This window comes from Mobula birostris, chromosome 2, assembly GCF_030028105.1.
Source record: "Mobula birostris isolate sMobBir1 chromosome 2, sMobBir1.hap1, whole genome shotgun sequence".
In the NCBI taxonomy this organism is placed as follows: domain Eukaryota; kingdom Metazoa; phylum Chordata; class Chondrichthyes; order Myliobatiformes; family Myliobatidae; genus Mobula; species Mobula birostris.
Window position 1 is genome coordinate 113,311,842 of NC_092371.1, and position 25,212 is coordinate 113,337,053.

The window sequence follows — 25,212 nt, forward strand, 5'->3', positions numbered from 1 at the left end:
CCTACCCGCACAGAGGAACGAATGGACAAACATGTTTACGGAGGACGCCAGAAACGAACTCTAAACTTTGGCTCCCCAAGCAATAATAGTGTTGTACTAACCGCTACACGCCCAACACCCATGCATACACTACTGTAATAATTGCCACCTTCACATTCAGAACATCACAAATAGATGTTACTGAAGGACAGGAAAATACGTGTCTTCCTCTGAGTGAGAACCAGTGTCACAAGTCTGTGGAGTAATGCAGATTGTGGGTTACAGTGAATGGCACACGGATGAATATGAGAACCTATCTCTCTTAGGTGCTGGGTGACCAACAGCAGGAAGTATTGACAAGTAAATGATTCCTCGTCATCAGATGGCGGAATTGGAGCCATGAGCTCATTCAGCACTGGCTACTTGTTGCAGATGCATTGGACTTGGGAAATTACTTGCACTCCAAGTATTAATGGAAAAAACTTGATAGAGCTTTCAGACTATACCTCATAGAAACAAATTGTGTTCACAATAAAAACACGCACACAAACATGATAGTATATTTTTGTGGCACAAATAGTGTTTAACAATGCAGGGAAGATTTACAAGGATGTTGGCAGTGCTAGAAGGCCTGAGTTAAGGGAAAGGTTGGCCAAGTTAGGTCTTTATTCCTTGGAACGTAAGAGAATAAGGGGCAACTATATAGAAGTGCACAAAATTATGTGAGCCACAGGTAGGGTGAATTATAACAGTCTTTTCCCCACAGTCAGAGAGTCTAAAACTAGGGTACATAGGTTTTGGGTGAGAGGGGCAACTTGTTCACACAAAGGGCACCGAATATATGGAACGAGCAGCCAGAGGAAGTGTTGAAGCGTGAATGATAGTATCACTTAAGAAGCATTTGGATAGGTACATGGAAGGGTGGGGCTTGAAAGGATAGGGACTGAACATAGGAATTTAGGACTAGCTGGGTGGGCACCGTGACATAGACCTGTTGAGCTGAAAGGCCTGTATCTGTGTTGTATTGTTCTGTGACTCAATGACAAATATTGTCATGTGTCTATTGAACAATTTACCACTATGAGCAGTTATTGCAGATTTTCAATACAAAATAGAATGAGGTGTGTACCTAACTAGCCAACAAGCATATAATTTATACGGTAAGAAAGATGTTCCCCATCACTGCATTTCTCAACATCCTTTGAGGATACATGGGAATAAACCTAAAAAGGATTTCAGTTCTTACTTTCTCCATGTTATTTCACATGAACCATCTTGAGAAAATGTCATTACAACTTAGTTCAATGTTAGTAGTATCATGTAAAATTAGTGATAGTTCATGTGATATCTGCAAATGATATTAGATTCAAGTTGTGGCTTAAATTATTTATGAATAATTAGTCAGTTTAATAATTTAAAATATCAGCTATTTTGCAAAACCAGATTTTTCTTCTACTTCTTCCCTGCAGATAGGTAGATGGTGGCTATTTACTGGAGTTTGACTCCAAGTGTGTGTTTCTTTCTATTTGTTTTTACTGCAAATATTAACAAGCTTCTCAATAATCAGGGAGAGAGCCTGATTATTTATTTATTCAATGTCATTCCAGCAACATGGACGTGCTGAATTTCTCAACTTTAACCAATGCAACATCAAGTGATCTTACTGAGCAAAGGCCTGAGATCAAAACAAGGCACTTTTTGTCTGTGAGTGATTCACTGGATAAGCTTTCCAAGCACTTAGGGAAATGGCATATAAAAATATGACAAAATTGCACTTTTACAATATAACTACTTCTCTTTAGCCTTCATTTCCATCACTTTCTATTCCTTTGGCAAAAGTTTCTTTCTGTACAGGAAGATGAAAAATTGTGGGAAAAATGTACTTAAGTTGGAATTTCTTACAAAATCACATAAGTTAAACATTAGCTTAATAACTTGACCAAAGATGATGGTGAACAAGTGCAGGGCTTGTTTACTGATTTCACAGCTGTTTGGCAATCTCTAAAATAAAGACAGGAGTGAGTGTCCATGACCTTCACACGTGTGCATGTGCACACACACAAACACACAATGCTATTAGTCACCAGGTCAAACCATGGTCAGTAACAATATGAACAAATATTGCATCGTTTCTGGTGATTTAATAGTTTGCAAATGAGAATTCTAGTGCACTACTTGGTGCAGACAGAGCAGACATTTCTGAAGGTCACCTTTAGCTATGACATCATCCTGAACTGCCTCTTGGCAAAATACAAAGCAGTTATTTTAGGATTATTGTGCACACAATGGCATTCACAGACACCAGGGAAACCAGTGCCCATTATTTCTCCTAAATTCAAATAACAGATGAGCACAATCAGATAATTTTAAAGAGCCTATACTAAATAACATTACAAATTATCAGGATTATCATAATTTAGCCAAAATGCCCAATCACAATAAATGTAGACATTGTCTCTCAGAATCAGAATCAGAATCACTTTATTGCCAGTATGTGAAGTATAACCAAAATTGATTGTGATATGGTGCCAAGGATAAAACACAAGACAATACCATAATAGACAGCACAATAGCAAGCAACAATTCACAAGACAATAATGTAAACAGCCACAAACAATCAACAATTACAGAATGATCACATGCACAAACAATAAAAGAAGAAATAGACAGAAATGGGCAAGGTATTCAGCTGAACTAAATTGCAATTAATTACATAAAAGACATCAACACAAAAATAATGTGGATTGAATATTGCAGAGTATCCCAAACAAACAGTAACATCCTTTTGTGAAATATTTATTCCGTTCAAATGTCTTTTACTACAAAATCTGTTGCTTTTTAAAATTCGTTTTCATGATCTGGGTATCAGTGGTAAAACCAGCATAAATCGTCCATTGCTAATTACACTTGGGAAGATGATGGTGAAATACCTTCTGCAGTCTTTCTAATAAAGGTACTTCCACATAGTTGTTGGGTAAGAAGTTTCAGGATTTAAACACAATGATAATGAAAGATGAGAGATATACTGCCATGTCAGAATGATATACGATTTGGAGAGAAACCTACAATGGATTGTATTCCCAGGGACCTACCTGCACTTATCCTTCTCAGTGGCAGAGGTTGCAAGTTTGGCTGGTGATATCTGAATAGCCCAGGAGAGAAACTACTGAGGGTACACTGCAGCTACCATACACAAGTGGTAGAAGGAATTAACAGGGTGCAAATCCATCCCACTCCTGACCTATCCCTTGTAAATGGCTGAAAAGCTTTTGGGGTATCAGCAGGTAAGTCAGACACACACAGTCCCCAACAAAAGTCAGTTGCTACTTATCAGCCCATGACTGATTGCTGTCTAGGCAAGGGCTACTTCATTTGCTGAGGACTTGTGAATGGAATTGACAGTTGTGCTGTCATCAGCAAATATCCTCATCTCTGACCTTAGGATGAAGAAAGATCATAGATGAAGGAGGAGAAAATGGCCTTCTCTGAGGAAACTGTGTAGTGATGAGATGGCACTGGAATGATTGACCTTCAACAACCATAACCATCTTCCTTTGTGTGAGGAGAGATTTCAATTAGCAGACTATTTGCCCTTTAATGTCCATTGACTTCATTTTTAACAGAGCTCTTTGATACCACACTTGGTCATGTGCTACCTTGAAGCAAGGGCAGTCTCTACCACCTCACTTCATAAATTTGCTGCTTTGGTCCATAACTGCACTAAAATTGTGATAAGCTCTGGAACTGAATAGCCTTGGAGAAACCCATGCTGGATATCTGGGTATCAATTCACAAGAAAATCTGCAGACGCTGGAAATCCAAGCAACTGACACAAAATACTGGAGGAAATCCGCAGGCCAGGCATCATCTATGGAAAAGAGCAAACAATACGTTTTGGGCTGAGACCCTTCATCAGGACTGGCAAAAAAAGGAAGATGAGAAGTCAAAGCAAGAAGCTGGGGGGTGGGGAAGAAGTACAAGATGGTAGGTGATAGGTGAAACCAAGAGAGGGGGAGGGGTGAACTAAAGAGCTGGGAAGAAATTGGTGGAAGAAATAAAGGGCTGGAGAAGGGGGAATCTGATAGGAGAGGGTAGAAAACCATGGAAGAAAGGGAAGGGGAGGAGCACTAGAGGCAGGTGATGGGCAGGTAAGGAGATAAGATGAGAGGGAAATGAAAATGGGGGAATGATGAAGGGGGTATGTTAGACATTAATCCATCTCACACTACTCCTCTTGGGCACTGGTATAATTGTTGCCCTTCTGAAGCAGGTGGGAACTTCCAACTGTAGCAATGAGAGATTTAAAATGTCTTTGAGTAGCCCTGCCAGTTGGTTGGTACAGGTTTGTAGAGCCTTCCCAGGTACTCCATTAGACCCTGCTGCCTTGAGAGGGTTCAACCTCATGAAAAAGTAGTGTGAGCTGCTTTAATGATTATCATCTAGTAGCACTACATTTACGGTGATGAAATGCTTTGAGAGATTGGTCTATAATTAACTCCTGCCTCAGCAATGACCTGGAGCTACTGCAATTTTCCTATCACCACAATAGGTCTATAGCAGACACAATCTCAATAGCTCTTCACTTGACCTTAGATCACCTGAACAATACAAGCACCTACGTCAGTATGCTGTTTATTGACTATAGCTCAGTGTTTATTACCATCATCCCTATAGTCCTGATTGATAAGCTACAGAACCTGGGCCTCTGTACCTCCCTCTGCAATTGGATTCTCAACTTCCTAATCAGAAGACCACAATCCGTGCGGATTGATAATAATATCTCGACACTGACGATCAACACTGGTGCACCTCGGGGATGTGTGCTTAGCCCACTGCTCTACTATCTCTATTCTCATGACTGTACGATGAGGTACAGCTCAAATGCCATCTATAAATTTGCTGATGATACAACCATTGTTGGCAGAATATCAAATGGAGACGAGAGGGTGTACAGGAGCGAGGCATACAATCTATTTGAGTAGTGTCACAGTAACAACCTTGCACTCAATGTCAGTAAGACTAAAGAGCTGATTGTGGACTTCGTAGCATCCAAGACATTTTTAAGGAGAAATGCCTCAGAAATTCGGCATCCATTATTAAGGACCCCATCAGCCAGGATATGCTCTTTTCTCATTGTTACCATTAGGAAGGAGGTACAGAAGCCTGAAGGTACACACACAATGATTCAGGAACAGTTTCTTCCTTTCTGTCATCATATTTCTAAATGGACACTGAACCCCATGAACACTACCTCACTACTGTTTTTCTCTCTTTTTGCACTATTTATTTAATTTAACTTTTTAAATATATATACTTATTGTAATTTGCAGTTTTTTTATTATTATGTATTGCAATATACTGCTGCTGCATAGCATCAAATTTCATGACATATGTCCGTGATATTAAACCTGATTCTGATCCTGATATATACTTCCCTTTGCTTGAGCCAATTTTCTGATTTTACCAAAATAATTTTCCCATAGCTGAGCTGTTTATTTCTAACAGTGAAGTAATTTTCCAGACATGTCCAGGTAGCAGTTCAAACTTGCCAAATTTATCACAACTCCATATGATTCCATTACATTGTCTAACTGTTTTGCAGTAACATACTAAAAACAAAGGAAAAGAATAAAACAGTCTTTGGAAAGTAGCTGTATTTATAGAAAACAATGTGAAATACTCAGACATCAGCCTACTGTTATAGAATCAGCTTCCAAGTTCATATGCTCATTTGGAGATATTTTCAAGGGTGGGTGTGCAGCTATTTTCATTATTTCATTATTTTTCATTCTTTGATTTCATGAATTAATATAATTTCCATTCAACTGGAAATTATACCAAAAAATCCCTCAATTCCATGAACAATACTTCGCTATTCCTCTTGCATATTTACTTTTTTTAAATTGTAACTTATAGTAATTTTTTATGTTTTACACTGTACTGCTGCATTTGTCAGTGATGATAAAACTGATTCTGAAATCACAAATCATATTGTACATGTATCCTTATGACACCATCTGCATAAACAAAAATGGATTTCTTACATTTTTACATATTGATATTTAGGAACAAAGTTAAAAGTGTTTATAAACCATTTATTTATCCTGCCACTCTTTTCCTCTATCTTCTGAGGTTGGCTGTGCTGATATAAGGTTTCCACCAGTCCCTTACTTTTACCATGTCATCATCATCATTATGACCTAGGTGATCATGGCCTCATGACCATGATTGTTCTTGGCAAATTCTTCTATAGAAGTGGTTTCCCATTGTCTTCTTCTGGGCAGTGTCTATACAAGATGGGTGACCCCAGTCCTTATCGATACTCTTCAGAGATTGTCTGCCTGGTGTCAGTGGTCACGTAACCAGGACCCGTGATATGTACCAGCTGCTTGTACAACAATCCACCCCCTGCTCCCATGGCTTCGTGACCCTGATCAGGGGTCTAAACAGATGCTAAACATTGCCCAAAGGTAACCTGCAGGCTAGCGGAGGGAAGCAGCACCTTACACCTCCTTTACCAGAGACGTATCTCCATTCTTCCACCATGTACCTAGCTCAAGTGACTATGTAATTGGACTGTGAATAGTACTCAATCAGAAATCCAGATTATTATAGCTAAACATAATACATAATCATTTCTAACATTGACTGATTTTGGATTTTGGAGCAGGAACTACACATTGTTTTCTATTTCTAAAGTCAAGGTGGTAGGACCAAATGCTCGGCTACTCTGGCTCCAAGCATTTTACATAGTGAGCATCTTACCTGGAGTTTCCTTGCCAATATTTTACACACCTAGAATAAAGCTCATGGTCTACAAACAGCAGTGAGTCCTGCCTTCCTATTTGCTTCTAAGGCTTAACTACTTACACACAGAAGGCATGACAAGGCAACATACAGAAAATGCTGAAGGATTTTAGCAGGTTAGGCAGCATCCATGGAAATAAAAAAAATAGTTGATGTTTCAAGCCAAAACCCTTCTTCAAGATTGAGAAGGAAGGGGGGAGGATGTCAGAATAAAAAGATGGTGGGAGGGGAAGGAGGTTAGCTGGAAGGTGATAGGTGAAGCCAGGTGGATGGGAAAGGTCAAGGGTTGGAGAAGGAATCTGATAGGACAAAAGAGTGGATCATAGGAGAAAGGGAAGGAGGAGGGGATCCAGGGGTAAGTAATAGACAGGTGAGAAGAAGTAAAAGGTCAGATTGGGGAATAGAGGAAGAAAAGGGAGAAAATTCATTTATCAGTAGGAGAAATCGATATTCATGCCATCAGGTTGGAGGCTACCCAGATGGAATATGAGGTGTTGCTCCTCCACTCTGAAGGTGGCCTCATTTTGGCACAAGAGAAGGCCATAGACCGACACTTTGAAATAGAATGGGAATTGGAATTAAAATATTTGACCACTGAGAAGACCCCTTGTGGCAAGTGACAAGGAACTAGAAGAATAGCACCATACTGTCTCTGCAAAATCCTCCATATTCACTAGAAGGACATGAAAATCAACATCAGAGTCCTCTCCCAGGCCAAATCTCAAGTAACCGAGGCCCTGGTTATACTAAGTTGGCTACACAGGCTAAGCCAAATCATTCTCATGTCTGAGAACAGAGGCCCAAAGCAGACACTCAATTCTGAGCTCCATCACAGAAAGAGATTATCACAGGTAGAAAAGATTCAAAGATATGTTCAAAGCCTCCTTGAAGAATTACAACATCCCCATTCAGAGTGGAGGAGAAGCATGTGAACCTCAGAGCCATGAATCAGGAACATTTCAAGTTACTGCATAAGCAAAAAAAGAAGCGGACAACCTTACAAACTACCCATGTAACTGCCCTGTTGGCTACGACCACCTATCTGTGGAAGAAACTAAAATTCCACATTACCCTCATTAGTCACCTCAGAATCCATACCCTGAATGGAAATAAGCCTTGATTGATCCCAATGGTCTCTAAGATTTCTCAGCAAATCTTTTCTACAAAATAGATTTCAGTTTGAACAAAAACGCAATTGAAATGGTTTTAGGTTCAGAAGTCTTTATGCTGAATTATTTGTAATACTCAGCTATCCTCTCTAGAATGTTCAATGGCATGTCACTCAAAGAAAATTATCAATTCCATATAAACAAGATTTTATATTATCAGGAGAGAGTTTTCAAAAACATAAAAAAGTAACAAAATCTGACAGAAAGTGTTGGAAACACTTAGCAGGTCATGCAGCATCTATATAGAACAGAGTGATACAATGGTACACACAGGAACAGGACATTGGCCCACAACGTCTGCACTAGTCCAATTTGCTCGCACATGGCCCCTACCTTATTTTTGCTGTCTGTTCATGTGCCTATCTAAATGCCTCTTAAACAGCTATCATATCTACTTCGACCACCTCCCCTGGCAGCACATTCCAGGCCAACACCACTCTGTGAGAAAAACTTTGCAGATCTCCTTTAAACTTTTCCCTTCTCACCTCAAACCTATTCCCTCTAGTATTTGACAATTCCATCCTGTGGAAAAAACTGACCATCTATCTACCTGAAGTATGATGCTTAGAATTTTGTGTTCTTCTATCAGGTCTTCCCTTAATCACTAATACTCTCGAGAAAGTTTGGCCTCTCCTTATAGCCAATATTCTTTAATCCTGGCAACATCCTTGAAAAATCTCTTTTGCACCCACTCTAAAGCCTCCACATCTTTCCTATAATATGCTGACCAGAGCTGCAAATAATACTCCAAATGTGACCTAACCGAAGGTTATAAAGTTGCAGCATGACTTCCCAACTTATATATTCAATTGTCTAACCTAAGTCACGCATTCCATGTGCTTCTTATCATCCAATCCAACTGTACTGCCACTTTCATGGAGCCATGGACATGCGTCCCAAGTTCCTGCAACATCAAGTTCCTAAGAGTCCTGCGTCTTAATGTCCATTTACGCTTTGCATTTGACCTCCCAAATATACCATCTCACACTAATCTGGATTGAACTTCATCTGCCATTCCACCATCTAAATTTCCAACTGATTTACAGTATATCCTGCTGACTTGGATGGCAGTATAAGTGATCTAATTACTTTGATAACTTTCCTCACTATCCACAACTCCAATTTTCCTGTCATCTGCAAACTGAATAATTAGACCACTTACATTTTCATCCAAATCAGTAATGTACTGTATATATATTACAAAATTGACTCTGTGGCAAGAACAACAGAATTAATATTTCAAGACAAAGATACTTTGTGAGAACTGGGAAAAAGGAAAAGCAAGTTAGTTTTAGTCATAGTAGTCATAGTCATAGTCATACTTTATTGATCCCAGGGGAAATTGCTTTTCGTTACAGTTGCACCATAAATAATAAGTAGTAATAGAACCATAAATAGTTAAATAGTAATATGTAAATTATGCCAGTAAATTATGAAATAAGTTCAGGACCAGCCTATCGGCTCAGGGTGTCTGACCCTCCAAGGGAGGAGTTGTAAAGTTTGATGGCCACAGGCAGGAATGACTTCCTATGACGCTCTGTGCTGCATCTCAGTGGAATGAGTCTCTTGCTGAATGTACTCCTGTGCCCACCCAGTACATTATGTAGTGGATGGAAGACATTGACCAAGATGGCATGCAATTTAGACAGCATCCTCTTTTCAGACACCACCGTGAGAGAATCCAGTTCCATCGCCACAACATCACTGGCCTTACGAATGAGCTTGTTGATTCTGTTGGTGTCTGCTACCCTCAGCCTGCTGCCCCAGCACACAACAGCAAATATGATAGCACTGGCCACCACAGACTCTCAGAACATCCTCAGCATCGTCCGGCAGATGTTAAAGGACCTCAGTCTCCTCAGGAATTAGAGACGGCTCTGACCCTTCTTGTAGACAGCCTCAATTGTAAAGAGAGAGGGAGGGATGATTAGGACAAATAGACTATCTCTAATAGGATAAATTGGGATTACTGTGGGAATAATGTTGAAATAATGTGGTTGATAGGTTTGTGAATGCTGTTAGAGAAAAATAGCGCAAACAGAACTACTTAAAAGGATGTGAGATGACGGCAGTTAAGAGAGAGAAAACCTAAAGAAAGGAATGCAAAATCCCAAGTTGTTAAGAATGCTAAGAGTAATGGAGAGAGACAAACCGAGTTAATACTAGAATACAACTGATCAGTTATGACAGAAAATAGAGAGAGGAAGTCGGTTGAAACTGTTGAATTTAACACCGAGTCCAGAAGGTTGCATCATGCCTGGACAGAAGGGTTGTTCCTCTTTTTTAAGTTGAGTCTCTTTATAACAGTGCAGGAAACTAGAAGTAGGAGGTAAATCAGCTAGATTATTAGCATATAAATTATGAAAACAACAAGCAGACAATACAATTCATAAAATAAAGAATCCAAAGACAAAGCTTGTGGAGAGTACAATAGGGAAAATTCAAGAGAGTTTTGAAACATATTATCGAGAGCTGTACTCCCAACCCCGGGCCCCCAATGAGCCCTATATAGACAGTGTATTGAATTTTTTAGATCTACCTAAACTTACAGATTTACAAAATGAAAGTTTATTAGAACCAGTAACTGTCAAAGAACTGAACATGGCCACCTCTAGGTTAAAGGCTGGAAAGTCCCCGGGTTCTGATGGGTTTACCTCAGAGTGGTACAAGTCCCTGAAGACACAGTTAGCCCCATTACTACTTAACACCTTTAATTGGATTTTGCAGAGAGGAGAAACTCCACCTTCCTGGAGAGAAGCGATTATTTCAGTTATTCCTAAAGAGGGTAAAGATAAACTAGAATGTGGCAATTATCGGCCAATTAGTGTTCTTAACTTAGATTACAAACTATTTACATCTATATTAGCGCGCAGATTGGAAAAGCTTTTACCTGGCCTGATCCATTTAGACCAGACTGGATTTATTCAACAAAGACAAACACAGGACAATATAAGGAGAACTCTGCACATATTAGAACAGGTTAATAAGAACGAGACAGAGACAATGGTAGTAGGATTGGACGCTGAGAAAGCTTTTGATTCGGTTAGTTGGGCATTCCTATACAGAGTGTTAGGAAGATTCGGCTTTCAAGAAAAGTTTATTAAAGTAATTCAGACTCTATATGACAGCCCTACAGCCCGAATTAAGATAAATGGGGACCTCTCTGACTCCTTCATCTTAGAGAGAGGCACTAGACAGGGATGCCCAATTTCTCTTCTCCTTTTTGCGCTATATATTGAACCGCTTGCCCAACTAATAAGACAGAGCGAAATCGTAAAAGGTATCAAGGTGGCAGGGATTGAACAGAAAGTGGCGTTATTCGCAGATGATGTTTTGGTCTATCTGAGTGAACCAGAAAAATCATTTATAGGATTGTTTACACTGTTGGATGACTTTGGGAAAATATCAGGTTATAAAATAAATGTAAAGAAAACGCAGGTTATGTTCCTAAATTATACACCATCCAAAAAAATTGAAGGATTTTAAGTGGGAAGCTAAATCATTAAAATATTTAGGAATAACCCTGCCGAAGGATCTTTCAACACTGTCACAGGTAAATTATGGGCCATTAATCTCAGAGATAAAAGCAGATATGCATAGATGGAATCTTATCCCCTTTTTAAGTTTAAATTCAAGGATAAATACTATAAAAATGAATATTCTTCCTCGGTTATTGTATCTTTTCCGTACTTTACCGGTGGAGGTGGATGATAATCAATTCAGGGAATGGGACAAATGGATTTCCCGCTTCATTTGGCAAGGAAAGAAACCTAGAATTCGATATAACACCTTACAGTTAGGGAAGAAAGGATGAGGTATAGTTCTTCCTTGCCTGAGAAATTATTTTTATGCCTCACACATAACCCCTCTGTTATATTGGTGTAATAGGGAATATAAGGCTAGATGGAAGGAAATAGAATTTGGATTAGTTGACAGTTTTCCTCTTCAGGCCTCAATAGCTGACAAAGGATTGATGGCCCAGTTGGAAAAATTTAAAAACGCTTGGATAAATTTTACATTAAAAGTATGGCAGAAGGTGGTTAATTCATGTGGAATTAATAACATGTTAAAACTCTTTAGATGGTGTGCATATGATACCGAATTCCTTCCCAACAGAGGAGATAAAAGATTTGAGTTATGGATAAAGAAAGGTCTTACAACCTACCTCTCATTTATAGATAAAAGAGTATTACAAAGTTTCCAAATCCTGCAGGACAAACATGGCCTAGAACATAATGACTTTTTTAGGTACCTTCAAGTACGAAACTATGTTAACCAGAGTTGTAGATATACAGACCTATCAACAGTAGAATTAGAATTTTTCAAGATTCTGAATTCGGTTTGCAGTTCAATACCTAGTAAATCAGTTTCTCGATTATATAATGCACTCTCCCATGCTAAAAATGTAAATACACTGTATATTAAAGAGAAGTGGGAGAAAGAAGCGGGGTTGGTACTTTCAGAGGAGGCTTGGGAGAAAATCTGCAGCTTTCAATGGTCCTTGACTAATTCTTTGACTTGGAGAGAACATTGTTGGAAAAACATTATAAGATACTTCAAGACCCCATATCAGGAAAAATATAAAGATACAAATGTGATGTGTTGGAGAAGGTGCGGCTCCAAGGAGGCAAACCATTTTCATATTTTTTGGGATTGCCCTAAATTAAGTCTATTTTGGGAAGGTATTCATAGAACATTAGTTAAGGTACTTAGGTCCCAGATACCTCTAAACTTTGAGATGCTCTATTTGGGGCATGTATTGTTTCTTGAACAGAAGGAAGATATAAAGTTGCTGCAGGCCCTCTTAGCGGCAAGTAAGAAATCAATCACTAGAAAATGGCTAAATCCAATACCACCTACATTAGAAGATTGGTACGAAATTATCTTGGAAATATTTAAAATGGAAAAGTTGACTTACTCCCTGAGAACTCAAAAAGAAAAATTTTATCAAATCTGGAATAAATGGATTGAATATATAACCCCAATGCGAGCAGACTTTAGATGACTCTCCTAATGATTTATACTGCTCTTCTCATCAACACAGTAATATTGCTAACGTAAGCACCCCTAGTCTAAATGTTTGTTTTTTTTTTGTTTTCTTTTGGAAAAAAGAGAATTAACACAAGTAAAGGGAAAGATTTGGGAAAGGGATAAAAAAATGAAAAAATTAAGTAAGTAAGTACATAGGGATTGGATAATTATGTCTGCGGGCAGGAGCAAGCATGAACAAATTAGGATATAAACACCTACAATGGTTGATACATAGGCTTATATACAACATTTTGGACCAGTGGAAATGGTCCAGAAGGGTTATATGGAAACTATTATTACCATTTTTCTTAACAACTAATTCCATTACTTAGCCTAATAGGTTAGATTTACCACAGTACATAATTATCTATTTAAATGTTTATTTTCCTTTTATATCATCTCAATGTGTACTTAAGAATGTATAAGTAATTGTAGTTTTATACATATAAAAAAATGGAAAAGGTTATATGTGTGAAAAAAGTACATGATATTTGTGAATTCCTTATCCACATAAAAATAAAACTAAAAAAAAACAGTGCAGGAAACTAGACACTGGTGGAGAATTACAGTGGTCCAATTTATTTCAAGAATGTCTGCCAGCATTTGTTCAACCACAATCTAACTTGAGCTTTCAGCAGAGTAGACTAGGTTTAACTGAAGATAGCCATGGTAACAGTGGCCAACTAATTAATGAAAAGCAAGCAGCAAGATGCAATTTCTCAGCATTGTAATTAATTAGACAACGGGGTGACCCGTTGGGGCACCCTTTAAGAGAAGGGTAGTGCAGTCTGATGTGACCAGAATGAACATTAAATTTTCCTGAATGTTACTGGTATCGCTTTGCTTTGGAAATTGAAGTAGGAAACCTCAGTTTATTAAAGAAGAACGACACTTAGCAAAGCAAATATAGCTCCTCCTCGTTTAATGAAGGACACTTTTGATGGCATCATTTCTGGCTTATCTGCCATCCAGGACATCTCAAATGTCCTGTTTCTTTAAAGATCATGGTTTTCCTTCTGCCGTCATCAATGATGCCCTCACCCGCATCTCCTCCATTTCCCACACTTCGGTCCTCACCCCATCCTCCTGTCACCACAACAGGGATAGAGTTCCCCCTGTCCTCGCCTACCATCCCACCAGCCCCCGGATCCAGCACATTATCCTCCGCAACTTCCACCACCTTCAACAGGACCCCACCACGAAGCACATCTTTCCCTCTCCACCCCTCTCCGCTTCCCTCTACAACTCCCTGGTCCACACGTCCCTCCCCACGGATCTCCCATCCGACACTTATCCCTGTAAGCCTAAGTGCTACATCTATCCCTACACCTCCTCTCTTGCCACCATTCAGGGCCCCAAACAGTCCTTCCAGGTGAGGCAACACTTCACTTGTGAGTCTGTTGCATCTATTGCATCCGGTGCTCCCAGTGTGGCCTTCTCTACATCAATGAAACTCGACGCAGATTGGGGGACAGCTTCATCGAGCACCTCCGCTCCATCCGCCACAACAGACAGGATCTCCCAGTAGCCACCCACTTCAGCTCCGCTTCACATTCCCATTCAGATATGTCCATACATGGCCTTCTCTACTGCCATGAGGCTAATCTCAGGTTGGAGGAGCAACACCTCATATACTGTCTAGGTAGTCTCCAGCCCCTGGGCATGAACATTGAAATCTCCAAATTCCAGTAATTCCCTCCCCCTCCCTTCCCCCATCCCTGTTTCACTCTGCCCTCTCCCCCAGCTGCCTATCACCTCCCTCATGGTTCCGCCTCCTTCTACTACCCATTGTGCTTTCCCTTATTCCTTCTTCACCTTTCCTGCCTATCCCCTCCCCCACCCCTTTATGTTTCCCCTTACTGGTTTTTCACCTGGAACCTACCCGCCTTCTCCTTCCCACCCTCCCCCCACCTTCTTTATAGGGCCTCTGCCGCCTCCCTCTTCAGTCCTGATGAAGGGTTCCGGCCCGAATCGTTGACTGATCATTTCCACGGATGCTGCCCAACCTGCTGAGTTCCTCCAGCGTGTTGTGAGTGTTGCTCTGCCATCCTTGTGCCTCTCGTTGTCATCCTGGAGATGTGCAGCGCTTTCATTCCCCGTCTCTTCATCTCTTCTGCTGTTTGTTGTTTGCTTCTGATCCTGGGGACATGCATGCCTCTCCTCCTCTGTCTCTTCTTCTCTCATCTTTTTTTGTCCTGACTCTTTGATCCTGGAGTCGTGCAGCCCTGGCCTCAACCAATTCTTGCTCTCTCCCTCTCCTTGCTGCTTCCCGACGACGTTTGGCGTCATCTCTTGACCATAATGTCCCCCTTCCCTTTCCACAAGGCATAATTAGGCTGACCATTTTTTTTTACCCTAATGCTGGATGGAAGATACGAAGCACTAATACCAAAGGATGCTGATTATTCTTGATGATGTGGTTGACACTCTCCTAAATGGACGTGATACAGTCACCGCTGCCCTTTGACTGCAGCAAAGGGTTTTATGGGTGTCTCGGAGTACGTCATTACAATAAGATTTAATTATCGCTTATTGATGGGTGGCAGTTAGATCTGTCCCAATCCTGCACATGTTGATGTAATTAGCAGAATGTGACCCCTCGAAATAGAGCTGCCCTGCCCTTTTGCTCCGGTAGGTGTCGCTGCTGAGGCTGGCCATGCGCATGCATCGGGCTGTCCCGTCCCAATTTCCATAACGGCCGATCAGGTCTTAGGTAAAAGCCAGCCTGTTGATTTTTGGCAAATGAGCAATTTTATACAAATATATAACCCTGAACTTTGCCTGCATTCTGTAAGTTAGCGCATTTTAATTCAATTTAGCCAAGTGCCGCTGTAATGCATCGTTTGCGCTAATTGGAGGTCACAAACAGACAAACAGAGCATGAGAGTTCTAGCAGTATATAGATGGACACAGGTTAAATTGATACTGTACAATTCCAAACTAATGACTGAACTGGTATCTCCAGCACTCTACAGTATTATGCTGCATCTTGGCTATAGTGATATTAATTACAATAATCTTCAATACTTAAAACTAAATTAAGCATAGTCTAGCAATAACTAAATGACCTTTGCATAACAGTTTTAAATTTATTGAAGTCACCTTGCTCAATAGAAAACTTTATTTCATTTCTGCATAAGATTAAGAAATATACCTACTCTGTAGTTGGCAAAGGTTCTTCTAAGAAGTAGGGGTCCTGAAGAGCCTGTTCAGATGTAATTCTCTTCGTTGGATCCATAGTCAGGAGCTTTTGTAGCTGAAACGTATAGAACAGATAGAATCTAGAAATGAGCTCTGCACTAACTCCAGAGATAGTTCATATTCCAGCACTGATTAAAACAAGATTTAATGCTTTAATATTTAACACTTCAGTCTTGATCATTTTGACTGCAATCCTCAACCAGATTAGCAGTTGCTAAATTACATTAAACTGTTTCTAAGTAGTACATGAAGAAATCCACAAATACGAGTACTATGTCAAAGTATACATTTGCTGAACTGCACCATTTTGGTTTGTATAGATGTCACCACATTGAACAGAATCATAGATGATCAAAAAGGGAAATTCCAGCTTCTCGGGCAGCAAAGTAAGGTGACTATGTAAAACCACAACAGCATTGCCCACAAAGAAGTGAGAATTGTAAAACACAGTTTCAAAGACCTGCAAGCTTTTGGGTGAATAAGGAAATCCACATCTACAAGTTCTATAGGTTTGCCATGCCTGTGTGTCATATATTATTTTTCTTGATAAGCTAAAATGTTATTCTATAACTGTGTAAAAGAAACAAGAAACACTTTGTGCAAAGGACAGCCGGTTTCTATTTTTCTTAGATAAGCTGAGGAAAAGATTAATTTTTAAAAAATTAGGAAAAGATCCTTGAATAAAAGCCAATGCTGGCAGTGTCCCTGAATGTGTGGCAACGTTTCAATTCATTTCATCCCCAAGAAGAAAAGGTTGAAATCTGGAGTTAACAACCATTTTCATATAGAAAAATTCAATGACAGGAAACATGGAAAATTAGCCAGTACAATTACCTCATTAATAAAAAGGGATTGGGAAGCTATTGATGTTTGAAATATGAAACAAAAACAAATTAGCTTAAATTGAAGAACAGGTCTGAAAAGATAGCTTAGCATTTTGAACATTCTTTCTGCCAGAACTGATAACTAAAAGATAAACAGGAATCATTGTAGAGTGGAAGTAGATAAACTAAACACTTCTGTGCCCTTTTGAAGTGTGTATTTCTAGCCATATCCTGTTCAAAGTTTGAAGTCAATATATTATTGAAGAACACTATATATATGTCACCATATGTTACCATGAGATTCATTTTCTTTCAGGCATTCACATTCTTTGATAAGGTCCCACACAAGTTAGTGAGCAAAATTAGAGCACATGGTATTGGGGGTAGGGTACTGACATGGATCATAAATTGGTTGGCAGACAGGAAACAAAGACACAGACAAAAACATTTTCTAGTTGGTATCATGGAGGAAGTAAATGTTCACAATTGTAGTCAGGGTGCCAATTATGTGGACATGGTTGCAAATCCAAAACTCCCTGAAAGTGACAACATAAGCAGTTAAGTTGGTAAAGAAGGTGCACAGCATGCTTAGTTTTATCAATCAGGGCAGTGGGTGTAAATATTGGGATGTAATGCTCTAATTGAATAAAACTTCGGCTACATCACTTTTGGAGTATTGTGTGCAGTCTGGTCAACATGCTATGGGAAGGATGTGGAGTGTTGGAGAGGTGCACCAGGATGTTGTCTGAATTGCAGTGATAAGGAGAGGCTGGACAAACTTGTATTGTTATCATTGAGCAATGCACACAAAATGCTGGAGGAACTCAGCAGGTCAGGCAGTATCTACAAAAATGAATAAACAGTAGACGTTTCGGGCCAAGACCCTTCTTCAGAACTAGAAAGAAACGGAGAAAACAAAAGAATAAAAAGGTGGGGAGAGGGTAAGGAAGACAGCTAGAAGGTGATAGGTGAAGCCAGGTGGGTAGGAAAGATAAAGGGCTGGAGGACAGGAGAGTGGACCATAGGAGAAAGGGACAGAGGAAGGGACCCAAGGGAAAGTGATAGGCAGGTGAGAAGAAGAGGTAAGAGGCCAGTATTTTTACTGGAAAGACAAATCGATATCTATGCCATCAGGTTGGAGGTTACCCAGAGATTATAAGGTGTTGCTTCTCCACCCTGAGGGCAGCCATATCGTAGCACAAGATGAGGCCATGGACCAAAATTTCAGAACAGGAATGGGAATTGAAATTAAAATGTTTGGCCACCAGCAAATTTGTTTTTGGCAGATGGAGTGGAAGTGCTCGACAAAATGGATCCCCTCACCAATGCAGAGAAAGCCACATCGGGAGCAATGGACAAAATAGAAAACCCCAGCAGATTCTCAAGTGAAGTGTGCCTCACCTGAAAGGACTATTTGGGGCCCTGAATGGAGTTGAGGGAGAAGGTGAATAGACAGGTGCAGCACTTTGGCCACTTGCAGAGGTATCACAGTTATCACTGATGTGTTGGAGGCTGAAGGGCGGCCTGATCAAAGTACAGTGGATTCCAGTTAATTGGGACACGTTGGGATCAGTACATTTTGACCTAGTTGAGTGGCTGCCCCAATTAACCGAAGCTTCATGGAAATAGTTACAAATGATAAAAAAGACAAACTACTGTTCAACTGAGTAACAATTTATGTATTTAAATGAAATACAGAACAAATTAGAATGCTACAAACACCTCTACAGTACTATAAAACAGTATATTAGTTCCTAATAGTTATCGATGGAGGAATTCATCCGCTGTAAATGAACAAAATCAGCCCAGACACCTAGTGCAGATAATACACCGCCTTCATACAATGCCTTGCATCCTCCAAATCCTAATTTTCATTATAACATTCAAGATGATTGTTGATGCCTTTGTAATTTCTAACTTGCTGAAGTAGTGAAATCATCTCGTTTTTACTCCCAGCCGTTTCTGACATCACCAAGCCTGAACGCTGGGAACTGCAATGAGCAAAACAGTTCTAAATTGTCTTACTGCTTATTTCTTGCTAACTACCAGTGACAAAAACCACTGCTTTTTGAATACAAACACACACAAATGATGCTATTTAAAACCTCATCGCCCTAAGCATGGTGTAGTGTCTAACGGCCACGCAAATCCGCGTGACTGGCACTTGTTAGAAACTATTTGGCAAGTCTCCTGCCCCAATTAAGTAACATAGTGTCACAAATAAACAAAGGAAATCTCAGCTATTTTCTTGATTTAATTTTTATGGGGGGCACAGGGAAGACAAATGGTCAGAGACCTTTTTCTGGTGTGGAAATATCAAATAATGTGAGAGGAGAAAAATTGGAAGTTTATTGTTGTCATCATATTTATACCCTATGTATGCCTATGAAAATTAGCTTTTCATGGCAGCACTAGAGTACGTTATACAACAAGTACAAACACAAGTCAGCACAAAATTAACACAAGTGATACATAATTTACATATGTGCAAAAAAACCAACAAAATAAACATAAAAATAGTAAAATAGTACAAGATCGAGAGTTTAAAGGAGATTTACAAAGCACTTCTTTTTATACACAGAGAGTGGTAGATGCCTGGAATTTGCTGCTGTGGGTGGTGATAGAAGCAGATACAATAGCAATCTTTAAAAGCCACTTAGACAGACAAATGAATAGATGGGAACAAAAGGATATTGACCACACGGAGGTAGGTGGGATTAGTTAAATTAGCACCACAGTGGACTCAGACGTAATTAGACTTTTGCTTAGTCTTGTATGCTAATATGCATTTTTAAAGCTGTAATTGTCTGAGTAGCTAAAATATACTGCTACATTCTCTTGAGATGTTCCTTGTATTTCGTGAAAAGACTTTGGCGAGCCAGGCTAAATCACTTTCTGCAGAATATTTAATGTGGCTACACTTTTTTAAAAACTAGATTTAAACTAGATTTGCAAGGGGGTGGGAACCAAAGTGAAGAGGTAGAGGATGGGGCGGTCGGTGCACAAGTGGAGACAACTTGTAGGGAGTGTGTGAGGAAGGAGAAGCAGATGACAGAGCAAAGATGCAATCAGCCTGATGGTTTGAGGTGTGTCTATTTTAATGCAAGGAGTACCATAAACAAGCCAGATGAACTTAAGAGTGTGGATCAATACATGGAACTATGACATTGTGGCCATTACAGAGACTTGGATGTCTCAGGAGCAGAAATGGCTTCTGAGTGTGCCAGGCTTTAGATGTTTTAAAAAGGACAGGGATGGCGGCAAAAGAGGTGGGAGTGTGGCATTGCTTATGAGGGATAATGTCACAGTTGCTGAAAAGGGGGGAAGTCATGGAGTGATTATCTACTGAGTCAGTATGGGTGGAAGACAGAAAAAGAAAGGGGGCAATAACTCTACTGGGTGTTTTTTATAGACCACCCAATAGTAACAGGGACATTGAGGAGCAGATAGGGAGGTAGATTCTGGAATTGTACAGTAATAATAGGGTAGATGTGATAGGTGATTTTAACTTGCATAACATTGACTGGCATCTCCTTACAGAAAGGGGTTTGGATGGGGTGGAGTTTGTTAGGTGTGCTCAGGAAGGTTTCCTGATGTAATATGTAGATAAGCCAACTAGAGGAGAGGCTGTACTTGATCTGGTACTGGGAAATGAACCTGGTCAGGTGCCAGATCTCTCAGTGGGAGAGCATTTTGGAGGTAGAGATCACAACCCTTATCTCCTTTACCATAGCGCTGGAGAGGGATAGGAGCAGACAATTTGGGAAAACATTTAATTGGGGTATGGGGAAATATGAAGCTATTAGGCAGGAACTTGGGAGCAGATATTCTCAGGGAAATGCACGGCAAAAATCTGGCAAATGTTCAGGGAACCTTTGTGTGGCATTCTGCATAGATATATTCTATTGAGGCAGGGAAGGGATGGTAGGGTAAAAGAACCATGGTGTATAAAGGATGTGGAGAATCTAGTTTAGAAGAAAAGAAAAGCTTACAAAAGGTTCAAGAAACTAGGTACTGATAAAGTTCTAGAAAATTAAAAGGTTGCCAGGAAGGAGCTGAAGAATGAAATTAGGAGAGCTAGAATGGGCCATGAGAAGGCCTTGTCGAGCAGGATTAAGGAAAACCTCAAGGCATTCTGCGAGAGGATGAGCCGTGTGAGAATAGGGCCAATAGGGCCAATCAGGTGCGATAGTGGAAACATATGCATGGAGTCGGAGGAGGTAGCGGAGGTAATTAATGAATACTTTCTTCAGTATTCACCAGGGAAAAGGACCTTGGCAATTGTGGGGATGACTTACAGCGGACTGAAACAATTGAGCATATAGACATTAAGAAAAAGGATGTGCTGGAGCTTTTGAAAAGCATTAAGTTAGATAAGTCCCCGGGATTAATAAAGTATGACTATGACTGACTAAGTCATCGGGACCGGACGAGATATATCCAGGCTACTGTTGGAAGCAAAGGAGGATATTGCTGAGCCTCTGGTAATGATTTTTGCATCAACAATACGGACGGATGAAGTACTGGAGGATTGGAGTGTTGCAAATGTTGTTCCTTTGTTCAAGAAAGGGAGTAGAGATAACCCAAGAAATTATAGACCAGTGAGTCTTACTTCAGTAGTGGGCAAATTGTTGGAGAAGATCCTGAGAGGCAGGATTTATGAGAATTTGGAGAGATATAATCTGATTAGGGATAGTCAGCATGGTTGTGTCAAGGGCAGGTCGCGCCTTACAAGCCTGCTTGAATTATTTGAGAATATAACAAAACACATTGATGAAGGTTGAGCAGTGAATGTAGTGTATATGGATTTCAGTAAGGCATCTGCAGAAAAGATTTATGAGGATATTGCCTGGATTGGAGAGCGTGCCTTATGAGGAATACGTTGAGTGAACTTAGGCTTTTCTCCTTGGAATGACAGAGGATGAGAGGTGACCTGATAGAGGTGTATAAGATGATGAGAGGCCTTGATCGTGAGGATAGCCAGAGGCTTTTTCCCAGGGCTCAAATGGCTAAGACGAAGGGGCATAGTTTTAAGGTGCTTGGAAGTTGCTCCAGAGATGTCAGGGGTAAGTTTTTCCACACAGAGGGTGGTGGGTGTGTGGAATGCTCTGCTGGTGACGGTGTTGGAGGTGGATACAATAGTGTCTTTTAAGAGACTCTTAGATAGGTACATGGAACTAGTAAAATAGAGGGCTACGCGGTAGGGTAATTCTAGGCAGATTCTAGAATAGGTTACATGGTCAGCCCAACATTGTGGGCTGAAGGGCCTGTAACGTACTGTAGATTTCTATGTTCTATGTTCTGATTAGTAGTGACTCCCAGAAGACTGACAGTGTGGAACTTTGGGTAATAATGCCAAGTGAAAGTAGTTAGACTTGTGAATTGTAGGTTGAAGGGATTATCTTACAAGACATGCCCTTTTCTCACTGTTACCATCGGGTAAGAGATACAGAAGCCTGAAGGCACACACTCAGCGATTCAGGAACAGCTTCTTCCCCTCTGCCATCCGATTCCTAAATGGACTTTGAAGCTTTGGACACTCCCTCACTTTTTTTTGATATACAGTATTTCTGTTTTTGCACAATTTTTAGTAATCTATTCAATAAACAAAATTGATTTACTTGTTTATTTATTATGTTTTATTTTACCTATTATTATTAATTTCCTCTCTTTGTTAGATTATGTATTGCATTGAACTGCTGCTTCTAAGATAAAGAATTTCACGTCACATGCCAGTGATAATAAACCTGATTCAAACGTTTGAGGTCGGACGAGGTGCGACAAGTGAAGCAGTGAGTGAGGGGATTGGCTGAGAAGGAGCGGTTGACTTAAAAACCGGTCGGGACCATCCAGCAACACAAACATTCGAGGTCAGACGAGGTGCAACAAGTGAAATGAATTAGCCAAAATATCAGCCAATATAATCAAGGTTTGCTCTACGGGAGCAGCCTTGTCGAGGGAAGTGCCTTGTGAGAAAACTGCGAATCTTTGTCTCGAGAGTCTTCGGCGAGGAGGCTGAGGGAGGAGACTACGCCACAGTTGGAGAGGGTGAGAAGTGGTGAAGAAGTGACACGTCAACTGATTCAGTGTGAGGTTTGCATGATGTGGGAGGTCAGGGACGTTGATGGTGCCTCTGGCTGCTACAAATGTGGAAAGTGTGTCCAGGTTCAGCTCCTGAAGGACCGTGTTGAGGCACTGGAGAGGCAACTGGATGACCTCAGGTTCATCCGGGAAACCAAGAGTTTTCTGGACAGGACCTACAGCGACATCGTTACACCGAAGATATGGGAAGAGAGAAGGAGGGCGACGATGAGGAAGGGATGGATGCTTGGAGTATAGGAGACCCAGGGGGATGTACCTCTTGATAACAGGTTCACCCTCTTGGAAGCTGTCGGGACAGAAGACATTGCCAGTCTGAGAGGCGGTCAGATCTGCAAGTCAAAAATTGGTGCTGAAACAAAGCCAAGGAGACAGAAGTCAGGCAGAGCCATGGTAGTAGGGGACTCCATAGTGAGAGGTACAGAAAGGGGTTTCTGTGGCAACAGGCGGGATTTAAGGATGGCGTGTTACCTCCCTGGTGCCAGGATCCAGGACGTCACAGACCGATTGCAGGGCATCCCCAAGGGTGAAGGTGAACAGCCGGAAGTGATGTTGCATGTCGGCACAAATGACGTCGGGAGGATGAAGAAAGAAATTCTGCAGCATGACTTCAGAGAACTCGGAAGAAGGCTGAAAAGTATAGCCTTCAGGGTGGTTATCTCTGGTTTGCTTCCAGTTCCTTGTGCTGGAGAGAACAGGAACAGGGAGATAGGGGATCTGAATGTGTGGCTGAGGAGCTGGTGCGGGAGGCAGGGATTTAGATTCTTGGACCACTGGGATCTGTTTTGGGGTAAGGATGAATTGCACAAAAGGGACAGGTTGCATCTTAACAAATGGGGGACCAGCGTTCTGGCAGGCAGGTTTGCCACTGCTACACGGATGTGTTTAAACTAAGTAGTTGGGGTGGGGGGGAACGAACTGGAAATATAAGGATGGAGTTAAAGGGAAAGACAGAATAAGAAACGTTAAGAAATGCAACAGAATTAACGGGGCAGAAAGCTCAGGAAGGGATCAGAGAGTATGGCCAAGTGCAATAGGAATCAATGTGAAAGGTGAGGGGAGTAAAAGTATCATTTTAAATGGATTAAAAGTATTATATATGAATGCACAGAGTATAAGAAATAAAGTGGATGAGCTTGAGGCTCAATTGGAAATTGGCAAGTATGATGATCTGGGAATAACACGAGACATGGCTGCAAGGGGACCAGTGCTGGGAAATGAGTATTCGGGGATATACATCCTATTGAAAGGACAGGCAGGTTGGCAGAGGGGGTGGCATGGCTCTGTTGGTGAGGAATGAAATTCAGTCACTTGCGAGGGCGGACATAGAATCAGGAGATGTAGAGTCAGTATGGATAGAACTGAGAAACTGTAAGGGCAAAAAGACCCTAATGGGAGTTATCTACAGGCCCCCAAGCAGTAGCCAGGATATAGGGTGCAAGTTAAATCAAGAGTTAAAATTGGCATGTTGCAAAGGTAATACTATGGTTGTTATGGGGGATTTCAACATGCAGGTAGACTGGGAAAATCAGGTTGGTACTGGACCTCAAGAAAGGGAGTTTGTGCAGAGCCTCAGAGATGGATTCTTAGAGCAGCTTGTATTAGAGCCTACCAGGGAGAAGGCAATTCTGGATTTAGCATTGTGTAATGAGCCAGATTTGATAAGGGAACTCGAGGTAAAGGAGCCATTAGGAGGTAGTGACCATAATATGATGTTTTAATCTACAATTTGAGAGGGAGAAGGGAAAATCGGAAGTGTCAATACTACAGTTGAACAAAGGGGACTATGGACCCATGAGGGAGGAGCTGGCCAAAGTTGACTGGAAAGATACCCTAGCAGGGATGACAGTGGAACAACAATGGCAGGTATTTCTGGGAATAATACAGAAGGTGCAGGATCAGTTCATTCCAAAGAAGAAGAAAGATCCTAAGGGGAGTAAGGGGCAACCGTGGATGACAAAGTAAGTCAAGGACAGTATAAAAATAAAAGAGAGGAAGTATAACATAGCAAGGATGAGCAGGAAGCCAGAGGATTAGGAGACTTTTAAGGAGCAACAGAAAATAACTAAAAAGGCAATACGGGGGGGAAAAGATGAGGTACG

The 25,212-nt window shown here is 40.7% G+C and overlaps 1 protein-coding gene across 9 annotated transcripts in view; it reads right to left on the reverse strand.

Moving 5' to 3' along the window:
- The window catches only part of cdk19 (cyclin dependent kinase 19), a 180,537-nt gene that overhangs the window by 17,296 nt on the left and 138,029 nt on the right, over positions 1-25,212 (reverse strand). For 8 of the 9 annotated variants that reach the window (XM_072246488.1, XM_072246478.1, XM_072246469.1 and 5 more), the window contains one exon: positions 16,145-16,242. In XM_072246488.1, the coding sequence (XP_072102589.1) occupies positions 16,145-16,242 (98 nt within the window). Of the gene's footprint in view, positions 1-15,017; positions 15,712-16,144; positions 16,243-25,212 lie in introns of those variants that run through there. The other variant, XM_072246540.1, reaches the window with a different exon arrangement.